General features: G+C 41.2%; 1 protein-coding gene and 1 long non-coding RNA gene across 17 annotated transcripts in view; one reads left to right on the top strand and one right to left on the bottom strand.

Annotated features, from left to right (window-relative positions):
* The window catches only part of LOC111931502 (uncharacterized), a 53,214-nt gene that overhangs the window by 8,520 nt on the left and 20,118 nt on the right, over positions 1-24,576 (top strand). For 2 of the 3 annotated variants that reach the window (XR_002865569.2, XR_002865568.2), the window contains exons 2-3: positions 5,253-5,400; positions 14,152-14,333. This is a non-coding gene — a long non-coding RNA (uncharacterized LOC111931502). Of the gene's footprint in view, positions 1-5,252; positions 5,401-14,151; positions 14,334-17,951; positions 18,422-24,576 lie in introns of those variants that run through there. The other variant, XR_002865571.2, reaches the window with a different exon arrangement.
* Positions 4,629-24,576, bottom strand: part of TET1 (tet methylcytosine dioxygenase 1) — an 88,950-nt gene continuing 69,002 nt past the window's right edge. For 12 of the 14 annotated variants that reach the window (XM_086900115.1, XM_086900123.1, XM_086900118.1 and 9 more), the window contains 6 exons: positions 22,033-22,241; positions 21,113-21,263; positions 18,611-18,700; positions 18,063-18,200; positions 10,328-10,667; positions 4,629-8,080 (listed from right to left, as the gene is read on the bottom strand). In XM_086900115.1, coding sequence (XP_086756241.1) covers positions 6,936-8,080; positions 10,328-10,667; positions 18,063-18,200; positions 18,611-18,700; positions 21,113-21,263; positions 22,033-22,241 — 2,073 coding nt within the window. In that variant the 3' untranslated portion in view covers positions 4,629-6,935. Of the gene's footprint in view, positions 8,081-9,541; positions 9,576-10,327; positions 10,668-16,370; positions 17,051-18,062; positions 18,201-18,610; positions 18,701-21,112; positions 21,264-22,032; positions 22,242-24,576 lie in introns of those variants that run through there. The other 2 variants (XM_086900126.1, XM_086900127.1) reach the window with 2 other exon arrangements.

Below are 24,576 nucleotides of genomic sequence, written 5' to 3'. Positions count from 1 at the left end.
GCACTCACTGCAAGTTGCTGTTGGAAGATTCTGGCATTTGAATAAAAGTGTGTGTGGAAAAATGCCATGTGTAATGGCCCAGTGGAAGAAGAAAGGAAAAGACACTGTCTGGAAGAATTAAGGATACAGCATCAAGAAGCATCTTGTATCTTTTAAAACTGAAGCTTAGCAGTACATGATTAAACACCATGAGCAATTGTTGGGATGGTGAACTAGGGAACTGGATTGGAAAAAGAATCCTAAAGTCCTTATTCTCAGAAAGACAAAGAAACAGCAATGCTGACACCTCAATACCCTTCAATAAAAGGCAGTAACCACCTTAATTGTTTTCTTCTCAAGCTCTTTCCATTCCATTTTTTGTCAGAGAAGGAAGAACATCTTTTTTCCAAGCAGTCCTGTGTTAGTTCAGGCATTTATCTTACATAAACACTTGGATATCTCACAAAGACTGATCTAAGGTTTAAAGAAGATGTAAAGAAACACTCCTGCTCTTGCAGTCATGCAGGGGCTGCAGCAGCTGTCGCATGTCAGGAATTGAGCAGAGCTGTTAAAAGTGACTTGAAAGACAAGAGAACACAGAGATGCTACCAACATGAGAAAATCCTGTGCTCTGAGAAGGAATGACTTTTCCTTCTCAGGGGATGATGGTTTTCTAGTCTTGCAGTACAGATTGTAACAACTACATCAAAAAATCTGAACATTAACTGGAAAACTGATTATTTGATTTAAAAAGCATAAAAACAGTGATTGTGACAGATTATGAATTGTCCATCTCTACCAGACTTTAAAAAAATCCCAACTGTGATATTCTAGGCTCTGTATGATACAGAAAATGTGAAGTAAAAGCCCTAGAACTGTCACCTATAGAATATAAGATTAAGGAATCAGACTGGTTTGGGTCAGAATGGACCTTAAAGCTCACCTCTTTCCAACCCCCTGCCCCCCATTCCACTCCACCAGGTTACTTGAAGCCCTGTCCAACCTGGCCTGGGACACTTCCAGGGATGGGGCACATACACAAACTCTCCTGGCAGCCTGTTCCAGGTGACTGAAATAAATGGATTTTAGGGGGAGAGTCCCAAGGAGAACAGATTCATGTGACATTCCTGAGATGAAGATGGCTGATTTCCATACACAGGACAGTGTGCAGGGGCACTCATGGGCAGGCTGACAGCCGTGCTGCTAATGGTGAGTGCTGAAGCAGATCTGCCAAGGGAAAAACTTCTGGAGTAGTTACAAGCATTGAAAGCATCCAGAGCAGGTGACAAAGTGAGCCAGCACTAACTGACCATAGCTAACCACAGCTGATGATCCAGAAAGGACATGGAGTGAGAAAGGTGGCTGGAGTACCCACTGTCACCTGTACAGAGTAGAAAGTGATACCTACTAATCAACACTAGCCATATTAAGTGTTTTTCAGGGAGACAACACAGCACCACATAGAACTAAGTCTTCATAATTTAGTCAGGTATGTGACAGTATTAAAAAGTTTTGCCTCTTCTCTAAGAGAACCAAAGAAGCTTTACAGGGAAGTAATAAACACAGCATATATTCAACCACTCCTTAGAGGAAGTGATCCATATGCATCCTGGTGCCTGATCAGGTTCTACTATTAGAAATCCTTGGTCCTTCAGGAAACCCTGAATGTAAAACTCTTTCCTTTCTGTAATTATAATTTTGTAGCAACATCCTAAAGCAGCATGTAGACAACCTGTGAAGACTGACTAAACATCAGGTAGTCCCAGAAGAGACTGAAAACGCTTCCTGAACTGTTAAGAATTAAGTAGCCATATCCTCTAGATTTTTGACCCTGGTCACTGTTTTAGATTCAAGGAGAATGTAAGTGTGTCACAGACTAAATAAAATAAGCTACTGAATTTAAAGTCAGATGGACCAAAAGAAGTGTTAGTATAAAGAAGTACCATGGCAACTACACGTACATAGAAGATTGACTCAAAAACCAATTGTACCTTCACAACTTTGCCTGTGATTTATTTACGCTGTGCAGAGAATCATTAAGGTTGGAAAGGACCTTAAAGACCATCAAGTCCAACCAGCATCCCATCAGCTTTCTGTGTTCTCCATCTTGATGGTGGCAGAGGGCAGCAGTGCTTGCTACCTTGTTTGTCTATGCCTATCAAAAAGAGGCCAGCTCTTGCCTTCTTTTGGTATTTTTTTAAACCAGGCAGAGACCAAAGGAGAGATTTCTGCCCGTGGAAGGAACTGTGCAAAGAGGTGAATTTGCACATAATACCCACAACAAAACATCTCACTGGTTAGAGCAGTGCTGTGACACAGACATTGCAGTGCAGTACCATGTTGTCACAATAATCAGTGGAAAGATATTCCCTCCACACTTCCTCCTGCAAGTCAGATCAACACCTGATAAAGCAGGAATTCCCAAATGTGATTGGACTGTTCCTCATCTCTAATTGCTACTGAAGAGCAGATCATCACAGGTCACAGCTTGGCAGACAGTTTTCACACAAGAAATAAAACACAGTTTTATGGAGTAGACCTCACAAAGACCCTTATCTGAATTTCAGTGACCACAAGAAGCCTGAAAGAGTTTGTCCCACACTGCCTGAATCTAACTGGTGTTAGCATACACAAAGCATGAAAGTGACCATGCAGTTATGTTTTTCATGTATCTGAAAGCACAGCTATTTCCTTCTGATAGCCTAGAAATTACAGGATTTCTGTGGAAAAGAAACAACCATATATTTAAAATGGATTACAAAGCTGATGACCACTTGATAAACAGAGTTAATTGCAATATTAGAGAAGTTGCATGGGAACTGAAAGAGCAGGATTGACCTCTGAGTTGACACAGATGTTGTCCATACCCATCCAATTAAATATGGAAATTGCAGGAAAACTTGATGAATGAACACTTTGCAGTCAGCAGGGCTGCAGCAGTGTGAACAGCACCCAACCTTAATCCACCATATTTAGTTAATACTGCAATGAAATTAAAAAGTTCTTTAAAAAACCCCATACAGCTGTACGCTAGGAAAAATCTTAAGTACTAGACAAGTTGTCATTTACCCATGCTTAACATAAAATGTTGCTCAAGATGCTACAGTTATTTCCTGTGCTACATCTAGAGAAGCACTGTCATAGGTAACACAAGGACTTTCACCAGCAGTTAAGGTTCTTAGAAGTCCTTAAAAAATCAGAATACAACTGTTACAGGTTGGAAGCTGCAAGTGTTTTTAAGGACTTGAAAAGCTTCCTGGATCTTGTGACTAAAGTATTTACAGAAATATTTCTCTCTATTTCCTGCAATACACTAGCATGTGAAAAATGAGTAAATTCACTGTTTAATTGGACACAACTGCAGTGACTCCCACAGGGAGTCAAACAGAACTGGTCCTGCAACAAGCCCTGCTCCTCCCCTTCATAGCAGAGTCGTGGTACTGGACCCAGTGGACAAAGGGATGAGATACATTTCTTCTGGGAAGTCAGAGGTGTCCTATGTTGGATCATGACAGTTTTTCCTGGAATACTGTAAAAAATGATCCAGAGACAAGCACACCCCACTGCCAGCCCACACCTGAATCCACGTGCTGGATTTCACCCAGAACATTGTGCCAGCTGATGGAAATCAAATAAAACATGCAAGTCTGACCTAGCCAGATGCCTTAATTTTTGATCCAGCTCCTGGACTGGCTATCCAAAGAGGACTTGGGTTAAAACCTAAGAGCAAGTTACAAGTGGCTGCGTGGGCTGCAAAGAAAAGAACATGCACAGAGTTGAAGATTTTAAGAGATCAACACTGTTATAAAATGAGAACCTTACTGAAAGCAATGCAATTTGTGTACGAGACTGAAAAATATCCTGAAGTGTTGCAAGAAATAGCACAGGGTTGTAAAACCAGTAAATAGTTGCATTTTCTATACTGCAGTACAGCAACAGAAAGGATCAGCTTCTCAAATCACAACCCATTACATGTCCAGCAGGAAGTGGAAGTGGCCAACCTGCCTGGTAGGATGTGTTAAAAAGCAGTTCAGGTGAAAGACAGCCAAGGAAAGAGCACCGTGGGTGATATGTTATTGTATAGATGATATATTTCTCTCATGTAAGTAATATTAATGAAGTAGTAACTGTGAGTTTAGCACCTATCAGTTAATAGTATGTATTATGTTAAGATACACATTTCTTTGTTAGAACTGCCATTTCATAAAAAGGTTTGAAGGGATCCTTTTAGATCCACCTTTCAGTGCCTCACTTCTTAGAGGGAAGCTGCTGGTTTTTCAATGGAACGTTTTTATCTGAAATTTCCAGTAAGCTAAATGTGGGCATTTGTAGGAGAAGATTCAAGTAAAAATGATCCACTTTAATGGTATGAACATTTAAAAAGGTAAAGAGATGGCTCTGTAGCTTACCAATTTTGTGAAGTAAATTTATCACATGAGAGTGCTGAATTACAGCATTACAGAAACTGAAGGTGTCAGAGCTTATCAGTGAAACCAATAAATGAATTGTTACGTGGTGGGACAAATACATGACTGGAACAGCTATGGAATGTACAGTACTACTGACTGTATGGACAGCTGCAATTCCTACAGATCTTCAGCTCACCAAAAATATACAAGTTTTAAAATGGAAATCTAAGGCACACAAAATACCGTAATGATTTGATGTATACTGTATATTACACAGTCAGTAAGCATAAAACTGCTGGTACAAAACAATGGCATAATATTGGTTCTGTTTTATCATTATTTACAATCCCTTCATATCCTCTATTCGAACTAATATTAAGCTTGGAACTAAAATTTGCAGCATACCCGGTTTTTACAGGTTTTACTTAAAATAGGTAAGATACAAAGAACTGGTTCAATTCCTCCATCCTCTGCCATTAATAGCTTGGTTAATTTGAACAGGAATCAGTTGAGCTGAACCCAGGATCATTATATAGCGATTGCTACTTCAGACCTGGCTCCTGCAAACGCTGCACTTGGCTACAGGAAAACAGTCTCATGGATCTACAGCCGCACCAAAGGATTTGTAGCACCAAGGTCCTGACTGGCACTATGTGTTCCAAACACCACTGATGTACTTTTCGTACCGAAACTGTAAATAAGAGTTCTTGCACTTCAGCTTCTCAAGGAAAAAGCACCTCGTCTTTAAATAAAGCAGATCCAGATAGTTTGTATTCCTCTATACAGCACCACTACAGTATAATATTATCAAGTATATTATTAGTATGTTTCCACACTGGAAAAGTGACTTCATTTTACCTACAGGATCCCCAGCCAGGGCGGGCGCCGAGGCAGAAGGAGGGGACAGCTTTGTGTGTGGGCCTGATCCTGCAGCGCTCGGACCCCAGCGAGTCCTGGCATCACTGCTCCTCCTGGCTCCAGCCGGCTCGCATGGAAGAAGTTGCAGGATGAGGTCAGTCCTTAGCTAATGTTGTCATTTGGTAATTTGTTTAAATAAATAAGTTTAAACAAGAAATACATAGGAGAGGAGAATCAGAAAGAAGAGTGGGATGCTACAGTATTTAAAAGCAATGGAGTGTCTGTTTTTCCTCTGGTTTAGCAAATACTCGGTTCGTGATATGTCACTTTCTCAACAGAAATGAAGAACATAAATTTCAAGGAAGGATACAACCCTTTCCATGTGAAATGTATAAATTGCTTCAAAAATTTACAAAACATTTCTGCAAAATAATTGAACTCGGAAAGTTGGTGAATATTACAGATAGGTTTTTCTTAACAAAAACTTTGCTGCTAAATATTAAAAATTTGATAGTTTTCCAATACTTCCTTTGTATTTTTCCCAATTTTTTTTTTTTTTAATCAGAATAGAATAAGGCAACTCTAGGGGGTATTTTTTATCCCAAAACAATCCTACCCCTGAGGCATTAGGAACATTTGGTTGCCATGTTAACTTAGAATGCTGCAAACAAATGATACTGATGCACTTATTGCTCAAAGAAACCATAACAAATGCTGCCTTTTAAAAAACCAGATAATGTTCATAACTCCCAATAGCAACACACGTATTGACCAGACATCTCCTCATTTCATGTTTGTACACTCTCTTGAAAAAGAATAAAAAAGGCTCTATAATTCATTACTGTTTGTTTAAATGCAACATAAAATCTTCAGTGAAAAAGGGCAAGTTAAACACAACCACATATGCTATCAGCATACAGCCTGCAGCTGTAACACCATGGAACTCTGCACAGCAAGAACAAAATCATTTCTTCTGTAGAGTATGCACAAACCTTAGACAATATGATCCTTATACTATACTATTTCAAGTTAATTTTAAAAATAGAAAGTGCTTTTAAAATATATATTTACAGCTTAGAAACAACTTCCAGCCATCATTACCAATAACCTCATTCTACTGACGAATCTAAAGAACAAAATTAATTGGTTTTCTAAAAGATTTGTCTGTAATTTGGACTATACAGCAATGGTTGGAAGTTGTTAAAGCAATGGCACCATGAAGTAATAATTCAGCTTATTTATTTTTAACTGTTTGATGTGGTTAAGCACCAAGAGCTGTGTAGAGCTATAACTGTATAATTTGATTTAACACCATAAAATGTGAACCTGTTAAAATACCTATAAATGATTTTTGTAGTAAACAGACGATTTAAAGCACCAAAATATAAATTCCTAAAGGTAATAAACTGAATGATTCAATCAAGGTTAATAACCTAAACAAAATCTTTTTTTAGAATGTATTAAAACTATACAACTTTTTTTCTTTTTTTTGCTTAAAATGTGCTTGAGCACCACCAAATGTTAAAGTCACAGTTTAAGAAGAAATCCCCCCCCCTTTTTTTTGTGTTTTTGCCTCAGCCTTAAAATGGTTGAGATGAGCATATAGTAAACGACAGGAGACTTGTTCTTTAACAGCACCTTAAAGAAACACCGTGTAACTGCACCAGGAGGGGCACACCACACCGACACCTACGCCCAATGGTTGTAGGGCCCTGCCACTCGTGTCAGGGCGTATGAAGATACTGTGATCACGTTATCCTTGGTTACTGTCAATGCTCTGCGGGATGGAATTTGGTTGAATTCGTTGTCTTCATAAAAAATATCTCTGTTTTCACTTGGTTGCTTTGCTTTCCTGTTGCTAGAGTTCAGTTCAGGATTCTCCGTTCCTAATCGTTCCGTTTCTTTTTCTTTTTCTCTCGCCCTCTCGGCCATCTTTGCTTCCCACATGGCTAAACCATGTTTTGGCTCATTTAAATTTTTGTGTTGGTAAAAAACTAGAGAAATTCTTGTGGGATGATTGCGGTTGGGTTTTTTAATTGGTGTGGTAGCGTGGAGTTCACGTCTTGCACATTCAATTAAGATAGAACCATGAGAAGGTGCCACAGCAACCCCACCAATATCATCATCCAAAAAATTGTGCTCGCTGTCTGACCACAATTCCTCAGCCTTTTCTTCAGAATCAGCCGCTTGTCCCAGTGCACTGTTTTGCTTTTCGTCAACGCAGTCGAAGTCACAGATCTGCCCTGGATGGGAGCTGGCCTTTTCCCCCGGGCATCCATGGGAACAGTCACCTTCGGTTCCCACGGCGTCCTTTGCTGAAGAGCTTAGCGGTACTGATGAGTCACAAGAGCTGATCATCTCTGAGGAAGGAGAAGTGTCCAGCTGAAGCTGACAATTCTGTTTGTCTGGCTGATGATGTTCAAGTATAGTGGGCAGGGGCTCTCTGTGGACTGGGGGGCCTGGAGCAGTGACCTCGGGAAGAAGCGGTGGCACTCCATTCACCTTATCGTTCAGCAGAATTCCAGTATAATCTTTGACTGACACATCAAAGCTCTTGCAGTTAACGTAAGGTGCCACGTGAGGTTGCTTGGTACTGCATTCAAAATACCCGTAGGGAACTGAAAAATCTTGTTGAATATTAGTCACTGCGGTTAGGCCAGACTTGTGTGCCAGAGATGGATAAGGATGTAAACTATCCACTTTAAAGGGGGAGGAAGCCGTGTACTGTTTTAATAAAGAGCAATTTTTAGTAGTGTTTGAAGTATGTTTCATGGCATAAAGGTGGTTGGAAGTCTCCATTTTTATTCCAGGTTTTAAAGCATCTGTTTTGTTCCCTAGAAGAAATGCACACCAAAGTGTAAGTACTTCTCAATAAATAAAATACCTCTCTTAGATTTTCATTCTTGCTTTCCAACATGAAAAATGTACATTGACTACAGATTTTTCAAAATTATTACTTTTAGTTTGAATGAATATATATACATATATATATATTCATACAATGTATATTTATTTAGCATGAATATATATACATACATATACATATATATATAAAATAACCTTGCTCAATTAATGCCTTAACCTTTTCCAGTCAGGCTGCTGGTGTATACAACAGAAAGGTATTTCACACAGAGAAAAAGAAAATAAACAGATAAAATGAAATAACAATTGAATCCAAATTCACGCAGCCCAGTCCTATAGAAATGCTTCCCAGCAGCTGAATGCTGGCCTTCAGTTTTTACATAATTGATGAAATTCAGTCTGAAATTCAGCCTGTGAATCAGTCAAAATTCTGACCTGCCTTAACCCCATATAATGATCCAAGGAAAAAGCATGTTTATGGATCTTGTCCATCACAGCAAAAACAGTTACTGAATTACAATGATTCATGCATTCCAATACTGACTCAGAAATTGCCTTTTTTTTAAAAAAAAGTCACTGGCAACATGCTCCAGGTAAACCCATCCTTACAGAATGGATTTTGAGTCATGTGATTTGGCTGTCTTGCATATTTCCATCTAATCACCTCATTATTTCAGATCTCTGTGCATACATCCTTGTTCAGTGTCTGTTCCTTAAGCCATTTCCAGCCATGGCTTGACTGGGAACAGGCTCCTCACAAGACTGATCCTCACTGTGGGCTCTGATTCTCATCTGGGTTCAGCCCAGAGTCCATGGGAGTAACGGGAAAGAATTCCACTGACTTTGCTGGGCTTTGCATCATGCTCTGCAATGCCTTGCCATGTGTTTTGCCAGCAGACTGGCACCCCACAGAGAGCTCTTGCTTACTCTCATAGAAGACTGTCAATGTTTCTTGTTTATCCCATAAATACACAGAATGGTTAATTGTTTTACACAGTGTAAAAGCATTATTCTTTCTTCTACTCTCTCTCCCCTAGTAATTTATAAACTAGTGATAAATTAAGAACGTTCCTCCAATAGGAATGCAAAAATTCAAAGTGAGATAATGACATTTAACAGTATGCAAAAACTGAAAGCTGTATGAGGATGTGAGGAGGCCACATCAACTCTTTAAAAACCTGTTTTATGAAATAAACACAAAGTGTTGAATGACTTTAACAGCCCCCACCCCAGAGCAAGGCCTTTGCCCTAAAAATTTTAAACATAGCATTTGAGAATTGCATTCTCCATTACCTCAGGAGAGAGAAACGTGTTCTGTGAAAATAAGTTTTAACAACCCTTGGTACTCAATTACAGAAGAGTAGCAAATGAATTTTTATTTGTTTTTTAAATGTTATCCCCCCAAAACACAGATATTTTTGAAACACATTTACCTGTCACTCCTCCCCTTAAATCTGCTACATAGGTCTGGATAAAAAAAAAAAAATCAAAATTACAGCAGATGGGCTAATTTTCTTCTCTTCTTCCTAACAGACAGGGTTTCATTTTATTTATTTTTCACCTGCTAATCAGAGAATTTAAGACCATGGCTTCTTCCACCTCTTCCTTCTTTTCTGCTTCTCATTTCTGCCCGGTCCCATCCCACAGTCCTACCCTGTGGAGGCCTGAGCCAAGAAGTGACACCAGGTAACAGAGCCTGGCCCAGGCACAGCTCTGTGCTGCCCACACGGCCTCACTGGCACCTGCTCCTTGCCAACAGGAGCAGTCACTTGATAAAACCTGGGGGATCTGACACATCTCTTGCTGTGCAGCAGGGTTCATGCCATTGATAGGGAAGTATCACAGCTCAGATTCTGAGAAAGCTGTTATCTGCCATAAGAAGTGGAGAACACAGTTCTTGTACTTTAAAGTGATGGAAATTATTTAGGGAAACATTCCAACAAAGTTCTTTAAAGACTGTCAAACTGCCATTATTTGTTAGAACAAGGGAACTTAGGTGAACATAGGTGTTCACAGACCAACAATAAACTATTTTTGGGTGATCACCTGGGGTTTCTTCTGCCCCATGAGACAACACTGGCCACAGTGACCTTTTTCATTAACCCCAAAAACGCAGAATATACAACTTGCTTATTTTAAAGGAGCTTTTCCCTCCCATTAGATGTGTAAGAGAACAGAGAATCAGAACAGACTGGCAGAATTTCCTAAGTATCACTCACCTAAACAATGCAAAGTGTTGCCAAGATTTTCTGGGGCTTCAGTTTTCAGTTTTACTGGCGTTGAATATTTTTTATCTATTAATGGCTGCTTTTCACTCGGGGTCCTCCTGGTGTCTGGTTTCTTTTTCTTGGTAGCTCTGAGAGGCTCAGCCAACATTCGCACTTCTCTGGGGAACGCTGTGAGCACCTGTATGGCTCCGGCTTTTATCTTGGCTTCCAGGCCCTCTTCAGTGCCAAACTCATCTGTTTGTGAGATTTTGTAAAGAGGCAACACATGGAGCTGTTCATCGCTTGGAATGACCCCCACTCTCCGGTTATCTTCCTTCGTTAAGGTACAGACCTGGCAGGAGCAGAGCCAGTTACAAATAAACCACACACACCAAACACCAGTTACATAAAGGCTCAGGCAGTCATCCCAGGCTTCACTGCTCACTCGGATTCTGTGGCCTCAACACTGTGGGGCTTTCTAATGCAAACATCTCACACACAATCACATGTGTTTGATCTACCATGACACAGAAAATCTATCAGTACTTTAAGGTTAAGGCACACGCCTTGGATGGCAAAGTGAAATTTTGTCTCAGCTTACAGTATCCACAAATATATGCCAGCCTTGGTAAATATACTGCAAAGTTCCTAAGTGTTCAGATTATTATTTTAATACATAAATACATATTTGATGTTCAGATTCATTTTTAAATATTACAAAAGAAGAAAATTCATTTTTGCATTAAACAAGAAGTGTTTATGACCTGGAATTTATTCTATGATTTAGAATTGGTTTTGGTTTTTGTTTTGGTTGGTAAATGAAAAAAAAAAACCCAAACCAGCACAAACAGTTACTCACACTGCTCTATATGTTTTATATGTTTTGCAAATCTCAGCTCTCTCTCCCTCTCTCAATACTTTCTTAAATTAACAGCCTGCTGTAATTAACTCACAGGACCCAGGAAATGTTCTCTTAGGCCACTGCCCTACTTCCTCTTATTCTGTGTTGTGAGATCCTGGAGCCCAGAGAGTGCTGGTTATATCGGGTTTGATGAGAGCACATCAGAATGTCAAATATATATATCCCAACATATTGCAATTGTTTTCCTATTGTCATTATAAATGCTGAACATTTCCTTGAGTTCCAGCTGTTACTAACCCTTCCCCCTGAAAGCAGGGGTTTTTTCCTTGCTGTGATCCTTGGTGTCATTCCCAAGGGACAGCAGCAGCTCCTTGTGCCTGAGCACTTGTACAGACATCCACCCTCCTGCAGTTCTGTCACTTCCATTCCCAAGGGGCTCCTACATGGTTAGAAAGCCAGGCATTGATAGCATGGCTCAGGGAAGCTGCTGTTCCACAGGAGTTACTAACTACACACATAAAGGAATAGGAGCACCATCCAAGGATGAGATGATACTCCCTAAATGGAAGCGTATCATTCCATCATTCTGTAGGCTGAATCTGACACCTATCATAAACAGCCAATCCAATTTCCCAGAGTCTTGTCACCATGCTTAACATTCCAGGGGAGAAGAATGCTATTATTTACGGGGTGAAAAAAACCCAAACATTTTTCATTTATAGCACAGCTTTTGCATAAAAGTGTCACACAATTATTTCTAGAAAAATAAAAATTACAGAGCCACAAACTAAAAAATCCTGAACCAAAAAAGTGGTGGCTTAGGCTTTATCAATAGCTCTATGCAAAGCTTGGCAGTTGCAGAGCAGCAAAAGGAGGAAATCCAAGGGGCAGAGACAAGGAAGAGCTTTTCAGGAGGCAGCTGGAAGGGATGGAGAGGGGGCTTTAGGGCAGTTAGCAGCAGCTTTGTGGCGCTCACTGAGGTGCCGGCTCCATGCGTACTCACCTCCTCTGGGCAGCCTCTGCACTGCCAGGCACATTTAGGAAAAACAACAAGATGTTCCGTGAGCAGCGACTGGCACCTTGCTTCCTGTGAGCTTCTCCAGCCCGCACTCCCACCCCCCAGCCCAGCAGGGATCCCTGCTCCCACCCCTGCTGGCCAGGGGAAACAGGGCCTGCCTCAGCCTTGGGGCCACCTTCTCCTGGACCCGGGCTCCCCTCACTCAACAGGGACATTTCACAGCCCACAACAAGAGGTTAAAAAACCTCCAAAGACAATTCAGTTTCTGCCAAGTTCTGTGACATCTGGTTGAAAATGGCCAGCAGATGCCAAATTATTGAGGAAGGGTGAGAGAAGGTCAGACATATAGAGAGCATGATTATATATGAGTGATGTTCTCAGCCTGGTGCGTTCTCCCCTTCTAAATTATAAACAAAAGCAGGAATAAAGCCAGCATGGAGGGGCCTGGCTCTCACTCATTTTCATGAGAAACTGGGCAGTGATCTTTTAGAATACCATGTCTAGCCTCATCTGAAAGAAGTCTGGAGGATTCAATCCACAATATTTATTATTTTGAAAACTGAGAACCTCATCCAATTTACATTTATAAATTTCCATGCAAAAGCCAACACCCTCTAGAACAAGAAAGATGACCTGTTTTGAGGAACTAAACAAGATGAGGGCTGTAGTATATTGCCAGAACTATGGTGGAAGTAATGCCAACTCCAGCACACCCTGTATGTTAAATACTGAGTTTGAATACATATTAGGAAATTAATGTGTAGCCAAAATTGTAAGCAGATCTGAAGACCAGTACATCTACAGCCTAAATATCACAACACCAGTTTTAATACATGTATACTTCCACAGTCAGTGCTCCCTTAATATATTTTAACATAAAAGTGAGGGCACTATGGCAAACAGATAACTGAAAATAATGATATGGGAAAACCAGCCATAAGTTAAGGCTGTATAGATAACCTAAAAACTTACAGCTAAAGGTGGTAATTCACCAAATGAGAAATACCTGCTTAAAAAAAATACTTCAATATTCAAACCTGTGCAAAATATTCCATTAAGGAACTTAGAAGCTATTGCTGAGAAGTGAAAAAGCAATATTTTCCATTGGTACTGACACTGCTGCAAACTGACCAAAATTAAATGCAAACATGAGAAAACCATCAAGTCTGTTAAAGGCCATTTAGAGCATGAAGCTGCATATCCTGCTACTGTGCTTTTTCCACAACCGGCAGCTAAATCATCCAGGATGCTCAAAGGCCAAAGAAATGTTGGCCAAATGGTTTGTTTAGGTTTCCAATGTGCTTGGTGATCAAACCCATTACCATTTAGTTATGTCATGGTAAAAGTTGCATGTTTATTAAACTTTATTATTATTATTCCCTTCTTTAAAACTTCAAATGCACCAGGAACTCAATGAAATTCCCTCCAGACATCCATCTGTAGCCACACAGCTTCAGTGTTAGTCTGGGTTTCTTTGATCTGCCTGTGTCCTCTTGAACCTCACATACAGAAATGATGGAGCCTTTTCCACTGTGTTGTAATAACAAATGTTTTACATTCAAGTTTCAGCAGAGCAGTCAAGCAGCCTTTCTAAACCTGAGAGGTGGAATCAGGTTTCTTACACACACCTCCCTGTGCAGCTGGAGACAGAGTGGTGCCACTGGGGACTCAGGTGCTGCTGCAGCCTTGCCCACTGCTACACAAAAAACATCTCTGCTTTTCCTTTGCAGCCAAGACAAACCATGTGGTTTTGTTGGTCTGATCTACCCTGAACAAAACCAGAGAAGGGAGCTGCAAACATATTTTCCTTTTGCCCACTTCATGCCCCCAGGCTGTGCTGTTGGACAGGTGACATGGGTACGGCACGGGATCTGCACTCTGGGAATTCAGCAGCGAACAACTCATGTTTCTCCATTGGCACAATATAAAAACCTAACAGAAATCCTTCTTTTACAGGCTCAGGGGTTCATCTTTCCTCCTGTCTGGTAGAAGCTGAAGCACCAGTTTAAGCACTTGGTTCTGCTGCAGCTCCTGAATGAGCAGGGTGTAACCATGCACAGACATCCTGTCAGCTACTGCAGAGGCCTGGAGCCCTGTGCCAACACTGTGATGGGCTGTGCCTGCAGAAATGCAGAAAGGTATGGCAAAAACAGAGGGTTTGGTGTTTTTTTCTGAAGCAGGAAGAGTTTGTTGATAGACTGGTGATTGTCACTGCTTGGCTCTACTGCCAGTTATGAATTACATATTGTAGCTGCCCTCAAAGCATAGCTTTATCTTCCTCCCCTTCTTCCCAGTCTGCTGCAGACTGTGGGATTACAAAAAACTGCAGTTGGTCTCTCTCCTTCCTCAGCCCCAGCAACAAGGGCCCTGGGCCCCCTTGGATGAGCAACAGCCACAAACAAGCTGCAGAACCAGCAACAGCATTTTTGTCCCTTTTAAACCCCAAAAAGAACACTGCCAGTGTCTTAAATGGATTCCCACACGTATGAAGGAAATGACCCTTCACAGCTAATCTGATAAAGAAACAAAAGTACTTCCATTTCACACACTCCATCAGTAACTATAAAAAGCTTTTATCTGTGTTGCTCATTTAGCTCCATATCCATAAGGAACACACACCCTAACACTAGCTGTAACATACATCAGTAGCAGAATGTTAAGAGATGACAAAAGAGTCTAAGTAAAAGTGAATGGCATATTTATTGCCTTAAAGACTCTTTAAAAACTTAGTTTGTAGGCAGAAATTATTTTGGCTTCTTTCAGACAAACACATTAGTTTACATCTCTGTAGAACTGTCATTCTACTACAGAGCAAGCAGGGAGTGCTTGTTTTTAGCTTTCTACCAGAAGCAGTATAAATTCAGAGCCTGACTCTGCTAGCCAGGAACAACATTCAGCAACCCAGATATCCAGTGGTAATTACCATGTAGTGGTAATCCCCAATTTGTCTACGTTAAGATGTACTATTCTCTCTCTTGTATCTCCAGAGGGCATTTCCAAGACACTCCCACTGCTAACAGCAGCTTTACAGAATGATTTATTTTCAGAGTCACATACAAATAGTGCAGCTGATCAAACACACATACTGATCAAAATGCAAGAATGTTTTAAAATATGTTTTTATGGGTACAGCAAACTTATCCCTTATTATTACCCTCATTTAAGTCTTTTGTTGAACTTATGTCTTTGCCTGGTTTAAATAATTTGAATGGACCCTGGTTTTCCTTTACTTTTGGTGCTCCATTCAGAATTCCTGTCATACTTGTGGTAAAAGTGATTTACCACCGATGTTAGTGTCACACTGACAGAGCCAGCAGCATTTCCAACTATCAACTTACAAGGTATTTACTGTAACCTCTTTAGCCTTGAAGAACTTTAGATTTTATAAATAAAGATTTTGTGTTTGCCTAAGTTAAAAGGGAAGAAATCTTAACAGCACTAACAAGGGCCAGGATGACAAGTACACCCTGTACAGACTTAAAATGTGAGGCGTGACAAGCAGTTAAAAAAAAACAAGTGAAAAATAGCAAAGTCATGGATGCTGGAGGTTTTAGTGCAGTGCAAATTGTTCTCATTCTGTTCATTACCACACTATGAGAAAGCAATCTCTGTGAGAGCTGTCACCTCACAATTGTACTTGCACTCAGTACATTTTACAGACAAAATACCTCAATAGTTATGTAAATAACCCCTCCATCATTATCATCAGTGATTTATAAGAAATCATCATGTATTTTAAGCTAAGTAGTTCTGGAACTACACAGGAATGCAGGAGGTGCTGGTATCACATGTACTAATTTCTTTTTGTGTCCTTACCACTAGATTTCCTATGGTGTTACCAGACCAACCAAGGCTGGTTCTAAGCCAAAATTAACAACCCTAATTTTGATTGTCATGAAAATCTGGACTGAAGAAAGCCCAGCATGTCTGCCACCCTGTCTGCAAAAAACAACATTTTTTGCTTTAGGCCTCCAATTCATACAACTGTAACTTTGCACAGACAGGGAACAGCAAACACTGCGTGTCCTGTGACCACAGCCACAACTCCCAACCCCAATTCACTTTCAAAATGTCCCAATTCAAGTAGGTAAAGTCGAGTGTTGACACTTAAAGCTGTTTTCTATTTACAAATAGCCCCCTGCCGCAAGTATAGAGAAATAAAGAGAAATCCTGTCTAAAGAAAGAGAACACAGGTATGCAGTATTTATTTGTGAGTGAGCTACCCATGAAAACCAGATTACAAGGCAGAGTTTTCAGCAGCTCTAATCATTTGGTCATGTTCTGCAAAACTGACAAAATTTGGCAGAACTTGGTAGAAAGTGACAGAGGTAAGTTCTGGTCCATACAATGGACAAGTTGTAATGTTCCATGCTTCTGAGACTTGGAACTACTTGCAAACACACCACATACAATCCATAAAGTATCAACTCCAGCAAGGATAATGTGAAGCTGAATTGAGATCAGGTAAATGATCAGATGATTACAGATAACTGCAATTGTAGAACTAGTTCCCAATACATTCCTCAAAAAAGGTTTAATTGTCCCTCCAGGTGCTTCTGGCCATAACTTATTACTTTTTTGGGATCCAGTATGGCAAAAATGAGTAGCAGACTCAGCTGCCATTTAGTTTTTAATTTAAGAGGCAATGGAGCTCTTAAACTATTCCTTTGAGAACATCTAAATTAAATTTCATCAAAAAGCCTATCGTGCCATTTGTCTGACAAGGAGATCTCATTTTCAAGTTTAGAATCTTTAAGGGCATCAAATTCCTATGCTTCAGGAGCAATTTTGCAATGCAAAATAATAGTCTATTGAGGACTGGCATTCCTGGTGGATTCCCAGAGTTGCTTCCATACTGTAAAGGAATGGACATTTGCTCACCTTACAAGACAAAATTAACATTAAACAACTGTACCAATCATTTCATTGTTGTCACATACAAATGCTCAATGTTAACTACAGGTGTAAATGCAACATTTTATTAAATTGCAGCAACACAATAATTCAATTTGCATTTTAAAAAAAATTCTAGAATAAACAAAGATACTACATAGATTTTTTCCAGATAAACATCCTTTGATAGAAAAGTTACTCTTGTTACCTGCAATGCTGTACAAGCACTGTGATGCTCCTACTGCTCAAAGAACACTGCCAGTTTTATCTTTTCTGCTTTGACCTTGTCTTTCTTCAACACTATGGTCTAAATTTCTAGAAGATCACTTTATTGAGTAATTCCCAACCAATTTTCTCACTGGCAATCTATCAAGGCATTTCATACAACAGCCACACCAGTGTGTGGGGTTTTCCTTTCACACTGAGATTTGAAGACTGTAGTGTGGCTCTATCACAATCCACACCGTCTACTTCCTGACCTGTAACTACATTAACATGAAGCCTGCTAAGTGCCCAGTGCAAGAAGGAGTGAATTTGATGAGCCCAGGGAGATAAGTCAGTAATGAATTAGTTTGTTTTAGCTCTTCCTCTACAGAGGGCTGGTTGGTTAGACAATTATGTGCCCTAAACATCAGCAATCTCCCAGGAATAACTTCTCTGCCCTCTGGCCAGGCCTCTCCAAAGGATCAGGTGTCTTTACAGAATTGGAGGTATTCTGTAGGAAGGATCAATCCCATCCCCTTTCTGATCTGCTCTGCAATAAGATCAACTCATGTCCTCTGTAGACAGTAACAAATATATGCAAATACCATATGCATATATATAATAACAACACTTGGGCACTATTAAATGGCATCTTGCAGGTCATTATGAAACAACTTCAAACCCTTGATGCAAATGAAGTCACGAGCATCACGGTGGAGCTCGCGGTAACGCCAGTGAAGAGCAGCAGTGAGAAGGTGCCGTGTACGTACCACAGTGCTCCCATTGTGCATGTTGTGTGTGTCCTTGTGGGCGTGGGCACAGAAATCGATGCACGCCGTGACACCCGAGAAGGGCCGACCGTCCTTGGAGCCCAGCCGGCAGTCGGGGCCCATGTGCTCGTTTTCCACCTGAAAGGAAAACAAACTAAAGACACTCGGCGCTGAAAGCGTGGCTTTGCAACCCCACGGGCCACCAGCAGCTCTGGGACAGAATCAAGGCAGCCAGGCAGACTCAGTGACTGCTGTTTTCCAACGAAACGTGTAACATTCGTGGCTGGATTGCAATAAGATAATCAGGTCACCCACAATCAAAATGTCTTGGATAGTAAAGCCATTTTATTTTATTAACAGTATTATCTCTAAGCATTTTTCACATTAAAAATACAGTGCTACTTAAGCACCAGCTGAAGTAAAGAGGTGCAGTGTAAGGAAAGGTGCCAAATGCACTGGGATTCACAGCTGCCATGAGGCTGCAGCTCTGGGGCTGCTTCATGGACTGGCACTGCACCACTGCTCAGAGCTGGATGTCTCACACCCACCTGGTTCTGGAAAGCTTCTGGAGCAAGTTTCTTATAAACCGGAGCCACATCAGTCGCTAACATTTGCAAATTATTTTCAAGAAGTTCTTCCTGCAGGGAAAGGCAACATTTGGTGCTGCAGCTTGCTTTAAAAGAATCTCAGCTTCTACCTCCTATTTTATTAAATTGACTTCTGTTCTGCTGCCCCACTGACCATAAACATCTACTTTTGCATGACTAAACCACCAAAGCTGATAAACAGGAATCAGCCAAACAACAGAGGGTACCTGCTAGGTCAGGAACCCAGCACACAGGAACTAATTTCTGCACTGTTTTCCATAGGCAGTCAAGGAGTGAGGTATGTTGTAAATAGAAAGACAGAAGTAACATCCAGAGGAGAAAAATCATACCCCAAGCTGAGTGGGGGCAGAAGCCCAGGTGTTCTGTTAGTGTTTTGCTTATGGGGCCTTAGCCTATGCTGACACACCATGAGAGAAACTCCTAATAGCATTTAACTTCAGCTCTTAGGTGTTCTCTCAGCTATTATTCTCATCCTGCAGCAGAACTTCTAACAGGAACATTTGTTAACTATTTTTGGAGAGACAAAAATCAGGACTTAATGGAAATAACTACTAGATTCAGAAATAATATTCCCTTCCTTAGGCTAAGCCATATAAATACAAGAATTAGCTAAGTGGGCCTCTATGGCAGTGCCATATTTAAGCTCTTATTTGTAGAAACAATCATCCTAATTTACTTCTTCAGGAAAATCACCAGCTAATTGGGAAAGCAGAGGGCAGTGACAGACTCCCTAATTTCTTTTCCTCCAAGGACCAGGCTTTGAGATACAACTGCAGCTTCAGTTTCTCACAGTGTATAGTGGCAAAAAATAACAGCTTGCTTCATTTTGTTTAAAAAAAACCCAATTATCACCACACACTAAACACCAGCATACATAAACACCAGGAGGGCTCACTTTTTTCAATGGGATGTTACATTGCAAAAATACTATTGTATTTTTAACTCATACTAAACCCAGTTTTATCAGATATAAATGGCTACCACAAAAGGTTTTCTAAACCACATTAAAGGTACTGTATCCTTAATTATCCATCTTAGGAACAATTCTTTCCTCAGTATACTACCCCCTTAACCTCATCTCACTCAGCATCAGAAACCTACAGAGAAAATGCACGCACAGAATGCTCCATGCATGACATTATACAGGGGGAGAACCTAAATACACAGGAGTGGCAAAGGACAGCTAAGGAATGGGATTCCTAAAATGAAAGAATGCCCCATAAATACATTTCCCTAGAAACTACAAGTTTATCAAACCAATTCCCTCTTGAGACAAGCAGAGCTGGGTTTGGCCTGCAGTGCCTCAGGCAGGTGTTCAGTGAGGAGGGCAAAGAGCAGTGTTTGCTCTGCTGTGCTGAGCTGAAGCTCCACCTCGGGCCCTACCAAGGTTTGTGGATACCCACAGTGTGATGGACTCCCCACAGCCCACAGGAGACTGAGGGCTTGCACTCGTGTGCATGAGAAATGTTTCATGAGCTTTTTTAGGACATAAATCAGGAGCTGGGAGGAATATTTACCTGCAGCAAATCAAGTGACATCCATCAAGAACAAAGGGATGTTTCACACTGTGTGTACATAGATTACTGGCAGTGTGACCCCAACAGAGACCCTGGTGCCCAAGAGTGCCTCAAACACGGCAGCTGGGAAAGGTGTGGTGCTTTTACCTGGAGCTCCACAGGGAAGTGGGGTTACAGACACCAACAGTCAGAACAAAAGGCACTTGGGAGTCACCCCGAGAAGTCTCTGTTCACCAGGCACTGGTCACCAGCTTACAACACTTTGTTCCTTCTTCAGGAAGGTATTTTCAATGTAAAGTAACTAATGTGGTTGGGTATTTATTTTTCAGAGGTTCGTTATTTCACATAATCCATCGTTGTTCTCTGTGCTGCCTCATCTTTATGGCATCACTAACACGCAGTAAGCAGCAATTGTGGTATCATTTCACTGCATTGCATTTTAGCATATTCATTCCTTCAAAACTATTTTGAAAACATGCTGTCCACAGGAAAAAACAGTTTTCTCTTGGTGACAGGGGAGCCCAGGCTGTCAGCTGGTCCTACTGCAGTGGGAAAGCAGTGCAACCCCAAGGTACAACATCTTCTGTGCCAAGGCAAAAGGTCTGAAACCCTGAGCTACAGACTTGGCCCTTAGAAAAAGGCATTACTTACAAAGAATTAATATTTCACAGAGTTACACAGTGAGCTAAATATGCATGCAGAAGAACATTAATAATAATTCTATGTTATGCAAATGCATAGTAATTGTTCCACTGAATGAAATCTCAGTATCATTTATTCTAAATACTACAGTTACAAAAATCTTGTTGGGTGTGAGTCTGTGGTAAGTTACACATACATGTGGCACAGAGAAAGGGTGGAGAATGTCTAGTTCTGAAAATCATCAGAAAAGGCATTTTGAGAAAAAAAGATAAATAAATCTTACTTGTTTAGGGTCATCAGTGAGAAGCCTAAATTTCCTGGGGTTTTTGCTCCTGGCAAACTTACAGCCATTGAAATACATACTCCATGAACAGCCAAATGAGAATGATGCTCCACAAGTTTCTGGGTCAAGTCCTTGACATGCACAAGTACGACTACAAAAGGAAATAAAGACACATCAGGTCAGCTGGCAACACAGCTCTTGGGTTTAGGAGTTTTTTAGGTCAGTGCTATTTTGCTATTTCTTTTCTAATACAGAGCATAACAAAGGAATTTGTGAAATTCATGGCTTAATCAGGTACTTTCTATTAAGAAAATACTCAGGTGTAGAGGGCTGACTTTTCTCCACAAAGACAGTCTCAACTTCCCCAACACCCATTTTGGGGACAGAAATACAAACACTCAGTTATAGTTATATAAATACACCCATGTATCCCTTATGACTTCTCCAGGTGGGTAACATCTTCAACCAAGAAAACAGCCCTGCTACTTAAGGTTACCCCAAATCCAACAGTTCTTGTGCAGCAAAACCATTAACTCCAAACTGATTTGACTTTCTGAGTAGACCCTTTAAGAACACAAGCATTAGATTCAGGTCCCCAAACAGCTCTCAGAGTCTGTTAAATGTGGGCTACACAGAAATCAGCACACAGGCAGCACTGCAGCAATATATTCTCTAATCAATTAAACTAAGTTCCTCTCGGAGGCCCAGAGAGGAAGATCCTAGTTTTGAGTGTTCAACCTCACGTCTACTTCACAAAGTCACAAAGTATGGCACACCCAACTCCCACTGAGAGCCTCTCCTCTAGGAAAAGCCAGGAGGGAGGTGTGACACAAATGACAGCGGTGCTTTGGAGCTGTAGATGTAGGAGCTGAACTCCTGAATGGCCAAGAACCCTCCAGGCTCCCAGGGCAGGGACTCACTCTTCGTTGAGGGCGCAGCGCCGGCTGGTGGGACAGCCGTACTTGCGCAGGCTCTGTGTCAGCTCCTTGTAGAGCGTGTCCGCCAGGAGGTGCGGGATCCCCTCCCAGGCCAGGATCAGGATCACGATCACAGCCGTCTGGCAGTGGTGCCCCGCGCGCTGACGGACCAAGCACAGCAACTTCTCCTCATCGCTACTTCTTCGGATCACCTGCAAGAATCATTTGGATTATTCTTGGCTAAGCACGGGCATCACCTCGTGAGCTGCTCTTCTCTGGACACAGAAGGCCTGGAAAAGCAAGAAATGCTGCCCAGAATGTCCAGTACAAGCAGGACTGGGACAGCATCACTGGGACAGCATCACTCAGTCTCTGGTGTAGAACACAATTTTGTGTTGCTCTTTTCCCTGCAGTAGAAATAGCAGCACATTTTACAGGAGGAGAAATATTTTACGTGTTGTACACAAGCAATAAAGAAGATGAATTACAAGGAAAACAACCTCTAGAAGGACAACAGATCCCCTGAGAACCCAAAATTGCCTTGAAAATATGGCAGAAAGCGTAGTGCCAAACACTCCAGAAGGCAGGTATGTGAAAACACATTCCAAAGGCACACACACAGTGCTAGGGCAGCCACCAGCGTTACAGATCAGTATCTAACATGGTTCCCACCTTGCAAAGAAAAATCAGAAGAAAACGATGAAACAGACTGTGCTCTTAGTGAGGGAAGGAATAGGATTTTTCAGAACACATCCCTAGACTACCTGTATTAAAGTTCTTAGAGTGCTGAAGCTTTTACTAACCTGTATGATACACACAGCAACCTTATTCCTCACACACAGACTAACCAGTATGGAAGAGTACAGTACACCACTGAAAAAAAATGGGAAAAAATTATAGTCCTACTCCCACAAATTTAGGTTTTTTGCCACAATCTGAAACGGAGTTGCATTTAAGATCACAAAAATGCATTAAAGCATAGGTAATACTAGCACACAGTTGTGGAAAACAGGTTTATTTATTCATCCAATGTGTTTTAGCCAGCACAAAGCCTCCAGCAAAGGTTTCAGCTTTCCAGTGTGAAGCTCCAAACACCACAGGCCTGGTGCTCTGTGAGGCAGTAGAGGCTCAATGCTCCTCAGGCCTGTGATACAGGCTGGGGACCCGTGTGGCTCTTGCAGTGAGTGCCCAAACCCTGCGCTCCTCTCTGCCAGCTCTGCTGCAATCCACCTGCTGCAGGCACAGAGCTGCTCAGCCCACCCTGCACCCAGAGCTCCCACAAAAGCAGGAAGGCAACAGTTCACCTTCCCTTTCAGTACCTCCAAATAGCTGAGCTGTCAGGCAGATTCCTTATTGGACTGATGTCAAATGTGCTTTGCTGCAAGATGTGCACCTGTCACTCATACATGACCCCCTAGCCTGACCACCTCGGAATATCTGAAGTCATTTGGACTCTGTAAAAGCAGGGACCAAAGCCCACTTGCAATTCATCTGCAAATGAAAATGTTTGCAACAGATGAACAGTTGGAGAGAACAACTGTGCAGGCTGAGCAGGAAGACCCAAGCTTAAAGTTTATTTGTGTCAAGAGATAAAGTATGGCCCTTCTAAAGTTAATCACATACTCTAAAAATCAGCCTTAAGCTTAATGAGAATATGAGTAAATGCCTCTGATGGACCATTCCTCAAAAGGAGTCTTGGTTGTGACTCCCCAACAGTTCAGTATGTTTTGTAAAGAAAGAAAAAGAATCCAACTCATTTACATTTAGGTGAGGTTTACAGAAATCTGTTATGGTTGATAAACAATACAGGTTACTCATGTCAATGTGAGTTTTACATTCCTGAGGCAGCACAGTTCCTTCATGCCAGAACAACTTAATTTTGTTACTCAGTGTGAAATGATGCTTTTACTTTTCTTTATTTATTTGGGTTTTTTTACATTTATTTCTAGGTGTAACTTCAATAGCACAGTCTGGTACTGTGTAACATCAGGCTGCCTCTTTTAAGTTCTCTTACAGCTTTAAATTAGAAACAGAGTCCAGGAAAAATGACAAGTGAACACAAAGAAAATTTATTATTTCCTTTAAACCAAGACCACACTTCCCTGGAGTTCAGTATAGCTGGAATTTGCTTCATTATGTATATAGCAGAGAATCCAATACACTTATTGCACCCCAAAACATTTTAGAGTGCATCACCTTTGAGGCCACAAAGGCAGGGAAGGGATTTAGGAGTTGTGTGAATTTTGTTTCTGCCTGTCAGATTACACCATGTGCTCACCCTGTCCTGGAGATCAGGCACTTCTCCCACCTGGTGCAGGCTCACAAGAGCCCACTCTGCACCAGAGCAGACCCATGGCCAGGGGCAGCACAGCCACAGCTACTTTCCCACAGGAACTGAGGATTCTCCCCACATTATATTCCTGACATTCTCACAGAAGTGATAAACTGAGTCTCTCTCGTGTAATAATAAGAAATCCTCAGCAGTGCCACACTTGATGTACAGAAAAGCAGTTTTGAGCAGGACCAAACTCTCGAGTGTTTCCTCAG

The sequence above is a fragment of the Cyanistes caeruleus genome, chromosome 8 (genome assembly GCF_971803275.1).
Source record: "Cyanistes caeruleus chromosome 8, bCyaCae1.hap1.1, whole genome shotgun sequence".
NCBI classification, from domain to species: Eukaryota; Metazoa; Chordata; class Aves; order Passeriformes; family Paridae; genus Cyanistes; species Cyanistes caeruleus.
The sequence above is the reverse complement of the archived record's forward strand: the minus strand, read 5'-3'. Positions and strand labels throughout refer to the sequence as shown.